We start from the raw sequence: 14,113 nt of genomic DNA, 5'->3' as shown, positions 1-14,113 counted from the left end.
TCCTTGGCTGCCAGCTCTGTGAGCTTCTCCCCACACACAGTGGGAGGTCCATAGTACCACAGGGCCCCACTCTGTGGACCAGAGGGTAATAAGATTTCACGTGTTAGGGACTTAGTGTTTTATGTTCCCGTACAACTTAGTTTTTAAATTACTGCTTACTCTATATGGAGATATGGCCTTTATGGTGGAAATAGAATTTAAAGGCATTGATCACTTTTTTCATGACTGGGTTACACCTCCAAACCTTCATGACTGGGTTACACCTTAAACGAACAGAAGTTTAGTTTGGTTCACAGCTTCAGAGGATGTGATTTATGGTATCTGGATACCAAGTACTGGAACTGAATTTGAACCACATAATAGAATTCAAAATGGACCAATCAGTGGACTTAAATTGGAACCAGTCGCAGGTCTGTTGCTCCTATGTAAGCAGCACTCTTTACACACTTCTCACATTGGAGCCTCATGTTCCATAGCACAGGCCTTTTTCAGATGAGACCTTCCCCTAGTGGTCTTGCAAGTTTACTTGTGGTTCAGTTGTCAGGTAGTATGATCTTGGAAGGTCTTGTAAATCTACTTAGGATTTTTGTCCCTAAATAGTTTAGGACAAGTGGTTGATTCAAAAAAGAGCTACAAGGGCAAACACTAGCCCTGAAGAACTCCAGAGAGTGACCAAGAGAGACTATCCACAGAGCCCTGCATGGGGACAACCAACATTGGACGGTGGTAGCATCTGGCAATGGCAGAAGGAGCTAGTGCTGACCAGAGGTAACCAATGGCTATATTTGTGAGTCGTAGACTCCATCTATGACACTTGGTCACCTCGAGTGCAGATCTTCAATGCTAAGGGCTGAGAGGTACTGGGATTCAATTTCTGAGGTGCTAACAGAGCTGCATCTATCAATTCCTGATTTCTGTATAAAATGCACAAAAGACCCCTGGACTGATTTGCCGCACCCTAACCCAATCCCGTCACCTGGCCAGAAACTAGTTCTTCCTTGATTGTCTCAACAATGATGACTGTAAAGTTACTAATTCATTTCATAGCATCTGTAAAAGATTTGATATCACAGCTAAGTATTAATATAAAGGAGAAGACAGAAAATAAGAACATCCTGTGTGTGCTCCTGAGACCGTGCATCCAGAAGGAAGAGGGCCCTCAGGCCAGGAACCTGCAGTCAGCTAGCATCAGAGTCAAGACTGAGTTGAGTTGAGTTATCCTTGGTTCTACTGACTGTTTGGATGCATAGTGTTAATTTTCTTCCCCTGCTACAAACAATCACTACATGGCTACACATGTCTGCCTTCATACGAAGGAAGGGCAGCTTAGAGCCTGGGAGGAGGAGGAGGTATTGAATATTTGTAGGGACAGAAAATGCTTGTGTGAGGCTGTGGCTGCACTGCTGGCAAACATATACATAGCTGAGTCTCCTAGCTGCAAGGGCAGGATCTTCGTAATGGAAGGCGACTCTTGTGACTGCTCTGCTGGGAACTGGTGCTTGGAAAAGTCGGCCTGCTCCCTGTAAGCCTTGTATAAAAATAAACTCCATTTGCTTTAATGTAGTCTGTTGATAACAATAGATGTAGAGGTGACCAGAGATGGGGTTACAGGCTGGCCCATCTGAGTAATCCTGTGGTTGGGTGTTTGCTTGACCTCTGCTGCCATGTGTCCTGTGGAGACAGACAGGTAAAAGAGAATGAGATGAAAGATTGGAAGTACCCCTAGGGATAGGCAGAATGGGAAACTGTAGGCACTCCTAGGACTCACATGCCCACAGGAGACTAAAGATCACCAAGCAGGGGAGGATTCTGTCCATGGTAGGGACTCACAGGCCTGATGTCTGTCACATTTGGGTCGCTGGTTGTTAGAAGTGCATAAGAAGAGATCTGGTGATATCACAGGCTGTGCTGCACCCACAGACTCAAGCGTACTCCATGAAAACAGGAAGCTGCACTCAATCTGGTATATGAGGTGCCCCAAGGGTGGATCCAGGGTGTCTTTCAGTGTGCACCTCATGTTAAATAGTGACACCGATGGTGACTCCCTAATACTACAGGGCCAGGACAGCAAGCCCTTGTGTAAGGCCTGCATGGTATAGCAGGACCCACTCTCTTTGCCGACAGCCAGTGCAAGATCTCATTGCAGAAGCTATCTGGGCCTGCCTATTTAGAATTTGAAGAATACAGGAACAAAAGTGGGTACATTACCCCACAAATCTCGGTGTGGACGATTATTCCAGTGAGGATCTAAGGCACAAAATCAACAGGGACATTTCAGAGCAAGGAGGGGAGCATGGACAGAGAATGAGCTCCCCACAGAATGGATGGGAGCAGACAGTCACATTCTTAGCATCCCCAGGTTCAGAGAGAGTATGCAGACCTAGGCTAGAGCTCAGGGTCTAGCTTTAGATGAAAAAAAAGTGAGAGGGAGAGATACACACACGTGCACACACACACACACACACACACACACACAGAGAGAGAGAGAGAGAGAGAGAGAGAGAAATTAGAAAACAGCAAAGCCACAATAATGGCAAAAATTAGAATTTAGAGTACTGCAATAGAACTGGTGAAGACAAAACAGTACACATTTTCAATCCATTTCCCAAAGGCAAATCTCTTACTGTCATCCGCAGTTGCCTCCAGTCCTGGTACCCTTGCCCAAAAGTTTATTCTTTGATTCCCTAAGCTCAGTGTTGCCTCCCTGTAGGTGACCACAGACCTTGATTCCATGGAATAAGAGACTCAAAATACTGGGTTCTGGAATGTACAATGAGACCCTCTAAGGACAACATCTTACTTGTAAACCAAAGGATCTGCTTATTGCCGGCTCGATTTATTTCACAATTAGAAAGGCATTAAGAAAGACTAGATTCAAGAGTATTTTTTTTATTGCTTAACAGAGCAGAGTCACACACAGCAAGATGAAAATCCATAATCTATATTCTTAAAATACAGTCACCATGACGGTGAGACAGCAAGTTGTGTTATGGTTTGAATAATGGTTTACCATGAAACTCTACAGGAAATCGGCATCAGAGACCTCATTTCCCCCAAAGCCCCCCCGGTGGACCCACAGGTTTGTGCACAGGGAAGCAGTTGCTCTGCAAGGCTGTGTTTTGGCTACTGGCACAGAGGTACACTGCTGAATCTTCTGGGTGCAAGGCAGTCAAGTTAAGGTACATGTGAGATTTTTCTGAGCGTGAAGGTAAGAAGTGGCTAGGCACTGTCTCATTTTGGAGCAGATCTTGAAGGTTGTAAGCAAACATGAGCTCTGGAGGCTTCTTAGCATTCTGTTTATACCAGTACATGGCATTATGTCCCAGATGTTGTTCACATTTTAAAGACTTCTTGTTTGATGTTCCCATGACCAGATATCTTGGTGTCTGGATAATTGTGGTGTTCATGGGGACTGTGGGCAAAAGCAAAAAAACTCAGAAAGAACCTAGCGAAAAGTTAATACTGCAGCCCAATAGAACAAGCATATAGTCCAGGGACTTGCCACTGGAACCCAAACTCACCTACCACCAGGAGACAGAGGGTCACACTGCAGAGAAACCTGCAGCTCATGGTGGAGTCAGGTCTCAGATGGGTGTCCTCTAGGTTGCATAGCTATGGAAGCTAGAATTGACTTCCATGACCCTGATTGGTGGATTTACCTGTTACGTCACTGTCCCCAAGGGTCTCCATCCACTGGAAGATTCTTCTTTCCCTTTTTACAACTTCTCTGGATTCTGATAGGTTGTGCATTTGATCTGAACAGGCTGGGATCAATGAGGATGAATACAAAAAGATCAGTGCCAACTTGTTGGTATTCATGATGCTGCCCATTTGATCTTAGTTAGCTTCCTCATTATATGGGGTGTCTCTCTGTATCCTCCCTTCTGAGACCCCTTTCAGAGACACACCATTTACTTCAGTTAATTTCCCTCTTTCCTTGCTCAGTTACAGGGGACAACATACTCAAAACACTATATCTTACCTGATGCCTAAAATTGTGGAAGGAAGATGATTGGGTGAACACATTTCCATGCAGGACTAGTGCTCATCATTTTAGGTGTATGCCTGTGAAGCCTACAAGGAGCCAGACACTGAGGAAGACACTGGGAGATGGACAGAAAGGCCAGGCCAGAACCTGTAGTTGAGGGTATAGGGTGTGACCAGGTTTAGAGCAAACATACAATGTACGATGAAAACACACAGTGAATTCTTACACTTAAAAAAAAAAATTGCAACATAAAAGACACTTTGTCATTAATCCCGTTCAAACTATTCTTTCCCTTTAAACCTACTACTCCCAGCATTCTTGCCACTTTCTGAAACAACTCTGGAAGTTCTCTTTTGTGAATGAGTGTCTTTCCATGGAGGTCAGTAGAACCTTAATTCATTTAAAACGATTACTGCAATTTCTTTAGAATAAAATAACACATTGTACCCTTCTTCAGCTTAATCACGAATCTGGAACTGTGAAAATTCTGGCTCTTCCCCAAAGTACCCATGAAAGGTAAGTGTTCTGGGTCAATTCAGAATATGGAGGCGTTAAGGAAAACACAACTGAAAACATTTAGGAAACAGGACATTCAGAACTGCTCCAGAAAGGGGCAAGAAAAATGAGGTACCTGTGTTTGAAGTAAGGGGAGTCATTTGAGGTAGATTCATGGCAATGTGTCTTCCACTAAAACAAATTTTTAAAAATGTAAACATCACATTTTTTTAAATCACACAGAAATGCTGAATACAGGACGCCGAGTGAGAACACAAAGCCTGTGGCGCAAAATAAATGTGAATCAATTTGAATCTGGTGTTAGCATCTCTGTCCACAGTCAAGGTCCCACCTGATGTGAAACCTTAATCCACATGGGCCCCAACCTCCACTCACTTCCCCTTCTTCCTGCCCAGCCTCACAGCTTTCCGAGTGTGCTGCCACTTTTTGTGGCTAAAGCTCAGAGTGCAGTCTTCTGCTCTGAAACCCAAACCTGTCCCACATACTGCAGAGAGGGCAACAGCTGAGAAGGTTTGAAAGGCCAGGCTAGTGAAGGAGGGAAGAAAGCAACAGACAGTGTCTGCAACAACCCCAGGCAGTCACACACCCAGGACACTCTGCTTTTATGCCACAGAGGTTGGGGCAGTCAGGAGCCTTAAAAGGAGAGGGGAGGATGTTGGTTATCTAACCCTGTGGAGCTCATCACAGCCTTGCTATATTTGTTCAACAAATTCTCACAGGGCAGCAGCCAGGAAGGAGTATCAAAACATCACCATTTTCACCCTCAGAGTTCCATTTCACTAAGGCAATTAAATGTATTGACAAATTACCAGTAGAAAATTAAAAAAATGTATTTTATATGATGTTTCAGAAAAAATTCAACATTACTTCATATATATGACACCATATTTCCTCAAATAAATCCAGAAAAAAACCTTCAATGAAGTGACCTCCAAAGCTCCATTGACTTGTAAAGTGTTAGAAACCAAACCAGCCTCCCTATTTCTCAGGTGGCTATCAATCTGAGGATAGTTGAGGTATCCCTATGGTCACTCCTGTACTATATAAGCTGCGTAATTTTTGACCATTTAGTTACTGAAATACCATTTTTCTTAAAGTGTGCTGCTATGGCGGTATTGCCTTTTATTCTAAAACACTGAGGACACAAATAAAACAATGAAATGATATATTATCCTTAAATGATTACTTATATCTCTTTATTGTCACGTGTCATATATTTTTTACCAAACTATAATAGTAACTATATGGCTATAGTCTGAATTAGGTCATCAATCTATAAATTTGTGTTGTGGCCAGAAAGTTAATTATCTATTATTTAAGTCAAGAGATTGGTAATTTAAATTTTTAAAATTTGAACTGAAGCTACTGGAAACTGTGAGGCAAATACATTTCTCCTTCTTTAAGCCTCCAGTGTCATACATAATGTCTTCTAATTATGAAGAATATTAAGACCTTATTATTAAGCATAACAATTTTCTTGAGTTATTAAATTAATTTTGGGGGAGCCTTGCTAATATTTCCAGATCCATTAAGACTCTAAAATGAGGCTTTGGAAAAGCATAGGTCTAGTGAACAATTTCATTGGAATGGACCGCAGTCTTAGATAAATATTGCTACAATATTTTCTTTGATGCTTATCCTAGCCTTAGAAACAACTAGGGAAATTTATAACCTTGGTTAAAAAAAAAACAAGACTATGAAAATACAATTTTTCGTCACATTGGAAATGTGTCATGGAATGAAAATTGAGATGAGTAATAATGATATCCATTACATTTTAGGTGAGAGGAATCTCTTACAGAAGTAAAACAGTGATGAATATTATTCCAGGACTCTTCATAAATGAATATTAACTTGTTTCAATTCCATACATGACTTTTCCTATGAATGTGTAGTCAATAGAGCAATACTGTCCAGAGCTGGGAATGACAGGGTAATAATGAGGAGAAAGGCAGCTGGGAGCTAGACAAGCAGTGTGTGTTGGGAGTGGGGAAAGGGAGGTCCTTCCATGCCTGGAAAGGGAGGTCCTTCCATGCCTGGAAAGGGAAAGTACAGAAAACCAGAATGCAAAGCTTGCTAAGTTCTAGGAGAGATTAGGAAAGGCTATGAAGGCATAGAAAGGACTTGAATCTGGGCGGTCAGCAGAACAATAATATTCTTGAAAGCAGAATGGACTTGGGAAAGTTGGCAAGTCTTTCCATATATATGGTTATGTTAAATTGCCTTCCTCTTTATTTGGTAAGCACCTGACTGTTCCTTGAGAAGATGATATTGCAGGCAGAAGTTAAGAAAGAAGATTCCATAATCAACTCCATGCTTCTTACCTCAGGCACCGGGTTATCTGGTGGTGTTCTCTACTGAGACTGGGTGCCAGGTGATGCCAGTGTCTGCAAGGCTTTGCTCTATAGTTTTGGAGTACTGAGGGTTTTCGAAGGAGAAGAGAGACTGTATTGCATAGAACACCACCTTAGGCCACCTTGCAACTCCATCTCTATATTCAATCATCTCTTCTCTCTTCTTGATCTTCCTCAAATCTCAATTCACTCTCCTTCAACTATGCAAAGCCAAACTCTGTTATTTTACTCCCTACACTACATTATTATTATACAATCTTAGTTTAAAATAAAATTTCCAGCCCATAAAAGAAGGGCTCTTATATTACAGAATCCTCCTCGAGGACGACCTGTGGTACACTACAAGCAAAAGTGTTTTTGGAGAGACTTCACTGAGGTACACATGGCTACTCAGTCTTACTTTCCCTTCTCACACTGATAGAAAAAGATTCATTTTCTAGAGACCTAAGACCTTTTTTCTTTTTTCCTATAACCTCAGACTCCAGACTCTTTTTGATTCTTTCTTTCTTTCTTTCTTTCTTTCTTTCTTTCTTTCTTTCTTTCTTTCTTTCTCTCTCTCTCTCTCTCTCTCTCTCTCTCTCTCTCTCTCTCTCTCTCTCTTTCTCTGTCTCTCTGTCTCTCTGTCTTTGTCTCTCTGTCTCTGTCTCTTTTGCTACAGGTTGAATCCAGTGCATTCATACTGAGCTGTGACCTTATCTCTTTCCTACTTTGAAGCACTGTTTCACTGAGCTGTACAGGCTGGGTTTCGGTTTGTGATTTTCTTGCTCCAGCTATCTAGAGAGCTCAATTACAGACATGCACCAACACACCTGGCTGGTGCCTATGTTTTCAGCACTCTATCAGATTTAGGTGGCTCCGTGCTGGCAGGAGGTTTGTGCACAGAATGCTGTGTACCCTGCTGTGCTGGGCCCTCTGCTAGCACAGAGATACACAGCTGAGTCTCCCAAATCCAAGGTACTAATGTTCAGCTCAGAGAGAGAGAATCATGTAACAGAGATGAGAATGGAGTAGAGATGTTTCCTTGTGCTCTCTGTGATTCATTGTAGTATTCAAAGAGGAACTGAGGGCCGTAATCCATGGCCCATCTCTTCCAGGACAAACACTGGTGCCCAGTCTTAGGGGAACATCTTAGACTCACTTGGTATCCTTTTGGGTTGATCCAGGGCCTGGATGACTGGAGTATCTACTGTAGGAAAAGCAGATAACGAATGAACCCAGCAGCCATCCTGGGTGCACTCTCCTTCAGAGTGCAAGCTTCAGGAGACAGTAAGTCCAGAATGAGTATGCAGTCCTTGTTTCAAGGACTTACCTGCTACCAGGAGACATATAGCCTCATAGCAGAGAAACCCCGAGCTGATGGCAGGATACAACAGAAATTAGCCACTGTCACACTGTTCAGGGTTCTGGTTCTCTGAAGGATGGAGTTGTGAACATCAGTTCTATGATTGGAGGTTAGGATATGAAGTCACTTCTTTGACGTCATGGTCATTACAGATGCCCATGCAACCTAATTTTCTTACCATGTCTCTGGGCTCAGTTAATCTGAAACCCAAGTTAGGTCTTTTCTTGACACAATAATACAACTTATAAAGCTAGAGAGGTGTCCTCCAGATTGGGCTGGGTTGGGCTCTATTTCTATACCAGAGATCCTTTCTCCTTGGAAGCAGATTTTCTTCTTCCTGTCACTACTCCTGGCTTTCAGACCATCCCAATATAGCACCAAACATTTTCTCATGTCTTTGATACTCTGAATGATTTCTAACCATTGTAGCGATGGAGTTTCTGCTTCCCTGCTGTGGAAACATACCATGAATTCTTGAATATGTCATCAAATGTATTAGTGGATGAAGGTGTGAAATAGCATCCATCTTAAACTGTGTATGTCCTTGGTTGGCAGCTCTATGGCAACTCCCAACAGTTGGAGGTCCATAGTGCCTCAGTGTCCCACCCTATGGAACAGTAATAACTATGATTTTACATGTTAGGGACTTAGTAGTCTGTTTCCCTACAACTTACTTTGAAGTCCAAAAGCTACTCTTGCGGTGTATGTTGTTAGAGACTTTATGGAGGAAATTGAAGTTAAATGATGTATTAGTCAGCATTTTATTGATTTTGGCATAAGTCTATCATCTGTAATTTAAAGGAAGAGCAGTTTAATTTAGTTCACACCTTCAGATGATTTGGTTCATAGTATCTATCTCAAAAGCAGTAAGACTGAATGTGAACCAAAAGTAGAATTCAATTTGGACTAATCAGTGGGGGCTGTTGGAGGGGCCATGGATACAGTCTCAGGCCCCAGCCCTCACCAGTGTGACTATCATTTCAGTGCACAGAGGTGCCTCTCTGTGTTGCTCTGGCTACACGAATGTCTGGCTGAGGTTGAAGAATCATTGGTAGGGGAAGGAAACAGAAACTGGAGACTGAGTCCTGCATGTGGCCTTCTATTGCCCTTTGCAACTGACTCTAGTCAATGGTCTAAGACATGATAGAGGAAATCCACTGGGAGGATAAGTAGGAGACTTAGAGCAGAAGTCTTCTATGCCCAAATCAGGAGTATCCAGGGTCAGCTCCTGAGACCATGCATCCGGAAGAAAGAGGGCTCAGAGCCCAGGAACCTGCAGTCAGCTAGCATCAAAGTCAACACAGAGTGGAAGCTTCTTCCTACCCAAGACTCTGAGGGGAAGCCCCAGGGCTCCATGACTGGGGCATGTATAAGATATAATCTGCTCCACTTTGTGGCTCTTGCCCATGTGTAATCAACAGCACCCCTTTCACCCTGACATATTACCCAATTTTGAATGATAATTTATAGGCACTCTCAAATATGAGAATATACATTATGAAATTTTTCTTCTGACCTAGTGGCAACCCATTGAAGCAGAGCTGGTAGCTTTATAAGATGAAGGAAATTTTCTGACTGCGTCTCATTGGTCCCTGCAATGTAAATATCCTTTGATATTTTTTATGCTGAGTCCCACAGTGTTCCTGTATAGAAATAAACATACTTTCAATATCTTTGGTTGAAGGTCTTTATCTAACAAGTGAATGAAAGATTGAATGGACAAATAGGTATGTAAGAAATGTATGTATTCAACAAGCCTAGCACAGAATTTCCTATTTATTTTTTTCAACTGAGTATGTGTGATTTACATGCTTTATTATTAGGATATCCAGAGCATGCCTCACCAGGTGTTTCCTACACCAGCATTGCCAACTGTTAACGGACTGTAGTCCTAAGAAATAAGGATTTTTTTCCACCAATCTCCTACGGAGTGGAAAATTCATTCCCACTGTGATTTGACTTCCACCCTCTTTCCAGTCTGCATCTGCAGTGTGATCCACACTCACACAGGCAACCAGCATCCCTAAACAAGCCTGCCTCCCTGTCAGGGTGCAGCGTCCTCAGGGGCTTTTGTTTCTGCTATCTACTGTTCCAGAACTTCTTTCTCTTCAAATGCTCATATGGTGTTCAGATTTGTAAACTTCAGGAAGACTGGAGACCTTTATCAACCTCACTAAAGCCCGTGCTCTAAACAAGGCTGTTTCAATAAAGGTAGAAGGTATATTTTACTGCAAAGGAAAAAACCCAATGCAGAAAGGATGTAGGGTTCGTTATGTAGCCATTCCAGATCCCTCCTGTGTCCACATTTGTCACATCCTTTGAGTGTTACCCAAATACAATTGCTTGATTTGTCCTTGTTTCTACTGACTATTCTGATGAGTAGGGTAAATTTCTGTCCTGACTGGAAGCAATCACGCCACCAGCTGCACATCCCTGCCTCCATAGCAGCGAAGAGCTGCTCAGAACCTGAGGAAAGAGGAAGGTACTTAGTTTTTGTTGTTGTTGTTGTTGTTGTTGTTGTTGTTGTCTTTTTCATTTTTATCGGTACCAGGGATCGAACTCACGACTACCTGCTTGCAAGGCAGGCGCTTATGCCGCTGAGCTAAACCCCCAGCCCCTAGGTACTTAGTTTTTATAGGGACAAGAAATGTCTGTGTGTGGCTGTAGCTGACTGCTGGCACAGAGATACATGGCCGAGTCTCCCAGCTGCATGAGCTCAACCTTCAGATTGGAGTATGATCCTTCTGGTTTCTCTGCTGAGAATCTATCCTTTAAAAAGTCTGCCTTATCCGTTGCGGTCTTGTTAAAAGGATAAGACATGAATGCCATGTCTTTTTCTGTAATCTGTCGGTACCAACAGATGCTCGGATGACCAGAAATGGGGTCACACCTCAGAGTCACATCTAAGTGATCTTGTGGCTGGGAGTTTGCTTGACCCCTGTTTCCATGTGTCCTGTGGAGAGAGACAGCAAAAAGAGAATGAGGTCAAGTATTGGAAGCACCCTCAGGGAAAGGAAGGATGGGAAACTCTAAGCACTCCCAGGACTCACCTGCACCTGGGAAACCAAAAATCACCCAGCAAGGGAGAATTCTGTCCAAGGTAGGGTCTCACAGTTCTGAGCTGTGTCCCAGTTGGGACTCTAGTTTTAGCAGTGCACAGGAAGAGATCTGATGATGTCACAGCCTATGCTGCACCCACAGATGCAGAGCTGCAGCATGAAAACAGGAATCTGCATGGCATCACGGACTGGAAATGCCCCAAGGCTGGGCCCAGGGTGTCCTCCAGTGTGCACCTTAGGTTAAATAGTGCTGATGAAGGGGCTCCCTAATGCCACAGGGCTCAGCACAGTAAGCCAGTGTATAAGACATGCATGGAGTAGCAGGACCCACTGTCTTTTCTGAAAGATCGTGGAATGTCCTGGCAAAAGCTTTCGGTGTCTCAGTACATAGAATTTGAAGAAAACAGAAAAGAAAGTTGATAAAGGACCCCACAATTCTCAGTGTGAAGAGATAATCCAGTGAGAATTTGGTCCCAAATAGCGCAAGGACATCTGAGAGCAAAGAAGGGAGCATGGACAGAGAGTGAGCTCCCCACTGAATGGATGGGGGCAGACACAGCCACATTATTATCATCCCCAGGTTCAGGGAGGCATCTGTACAGATGCAGCACTTTGATCAAAGCTAGGGCTCAGGGTCTAGCTTTAGATGAAAAGAGAGAGAGAGAGAGAGAGAGAGAGAGAGAGAGAGAGAGAGAGAGAGAGAGATTAGATAACAGCAAAGCCAGAATAATGGAAAAATGAGCTGAAGCTGCTTCAGGGCAAACACACTCCCCACTCACCTTGCTTATATACTAACTGTACTTCTTTTCTAACCAGAAATTGATTTTCCACCTTCCCTTAACCCCTAGCTGCTTCACTATCCACTGCCTATGTAGAAGCAGAGAATCGTACTTCTTCAGTACACTGAGACTCACAGGACCCTCATCTTCCCAGACAACGAGTATGTGTTTACCTCCACTTGTGCAGGTCCCATCCAGTTAGCACAAGCCACCTTTCCCATCCAATCAGGCAACTTGGTGTTCTGTTCTCCTGGATAGTTCCAAAATCACTGCTCAGGTAGACATACACACACACACACACACACACACACACACACACACACACACACACACTGGATTCTCTAAAATACTGTGAAGCCACAGAGTTCCTAAGGGGCCAGTGACTCTCAGTCTCCTTAAATCCCACCTTCTGGGATAATGAGGAAGAGGCCTTTGCTAAGACATACACTACATGCATAGTGTCTCCAGAGTGAAAGAGAAAGGCTCTGTATTAACTCAGAAAGTCTTGTATTTTTGACATAGAAAACTAAATCATAAATTCTCTCTCATGAAAAATTTGCAAGTACTCACTAGCAGTGAGCACTGTTGTTTCCTCTGCAGGAGATAGGTCAGTGTAAAACCTTCTCCATGTGACTACTTATCTTGATGGAATCATGAAGGATGTCTTCTACAATCATCCTCTAGTAGGAATACACAAAATCAGATGTGGAGAGAGGAGAGATCAGCGTAGCATTTGTTTGAGAGACTGGTGTTGGAGCCTGGCCAGTCTAGAAAGGCTTCTCCATCTATGTCCAGAGCTTTGCTGATCTTCAGAGACAGAAGAGCCCTAATGGTTAGGAGAAGGCAAGGGACAAAATCTTCCAGCTCAGAATGTAAGAGTTTCTGGGATAACACATAGGAGTGCAAGTGCGTAGCACTGAGGATCAATTCATAAATACCAACAATGATATTCTTCCACACAGTGGCTTAACTTCTTTGGGGAGGTAAGCATCTCCTATCAGTATCTCATCTCCCAGAAACATCTCCTTTGCATTTAATTTTCAATTAATAACTGAGTCGCAAACTGTCTGTTACTGCAAATGCCCAGTGCCTTGTGGAGCTATGAGAGGACAGACAATCTCCAGCTTAAAATTATGTGTCCTGAAAGTTGATGGCAAATTAGTCATGGTAATCATGTCCTATAACGTGCCATCCTCCTGCTTCTCCAGCAGTCCTGAAATGAAATAGATGGAATTGTGCTGCATATTATGGACCAAGATCAGCTTTGACTTTGGAGGCATAACGATGTGGCTTCAATCCTGGTTCTGAGGCTTGTGAAAATGAAACATTTGGAAAGCCCAATGTAACTCATGAAGTTTCCAGTCCATTAAGTGACAGATTGAAATATTCAACTATAAAACAAATACCCTGGTGTCTATCGTTGCACTAAAACACATAATGGAAGGGATATAAGAATATACAGTGAAAGTTTAAGAATAAAAAGAAGTTATTAGAGTAAAAGACACACAATTAATCCTCCTTAAAACATTCCTCCTTCCACTTATTCTGTGGCTCCTGACACTTTATGACATAGATGGGGATATCTTCTTTGGAGAGTTGCTTTACAAGGTGTAAGCAGAATTCCTCAAATTCTGCCACCCAGGGACATTATAAACACACATCACAGTCTGTCCTTACCCGCCTTATATATCAGATCCAGTGCTGTGCATCTTCTGGCTCTTGTCCAAAGTACAAATAGCCTTGAAAGGTAAACATCTGAATCACTTCAAGACATAGAGGCAGACGTGGCAGTACAACTAAAGACACTAAAGAAAACCTCCACCATTGCTTCATAGAGTGGCAAGAATGATGGGATGGGTGTGTTCAAAGCAAGAGAGAGGATGGGTATGGGGGGTAGTAGCAATATGTCTTTTCCTGTAATTAATGTTTTAATTTAAACATTCACCATGTGTGTCAATCACACTGTATCCACCCACGCAGCAGCACAGAGTAGGGCCCCTGTTAGTGGCTAAGAATTGAAAACGTCCAGGCAGAGGCTTGATAGCATCTTGCAGGCCTGGAACCTGAAATTCCAT

General features: G+C 42.9%; 1 gene segment (V, D, J or C); it reads right to left on the bottom strand.

Moving 5' to 3' along the window:
* Positions 1 to 3,044: 3,044 nt before the first annotated feature.
* On the bottom strand, positions 3,045 to 3,659 carry LOC134476304 (T cell receptor beta variable 4-3-like). The segment is given in 2 exon segments: positions 3,045 to 3,412; positions 3,522 to 3,659. Coding segments are annotated over 2 exon segments (417 nt in total).
* Between the last annotated feature and the right edge of the window lie 10,454 nt (positions 3,660 to 14,113).

The sequence above is a fragment of the Cavia porcellus genome, unplaced genomic scaffold (assembly GCF_034190915.1).
Source record: "Cavia porcellus strain 051 isolate PalLab524CR breed Dunkin Hartley unplaced genomic scaffold, mCavPor4.1 scaffold_6, whole genome shotgun sequence".
Lineage (NCBI taxonomy): Eukaryota > Metazoa > Chordata > Mammalia > Rodentia > Caviidae > Cavia > Cavia porcellus.
Note: the sequence above shows the minus strand (reverse complement) of the source record. Positions and strands in the feature narration are given on the sequence as shown.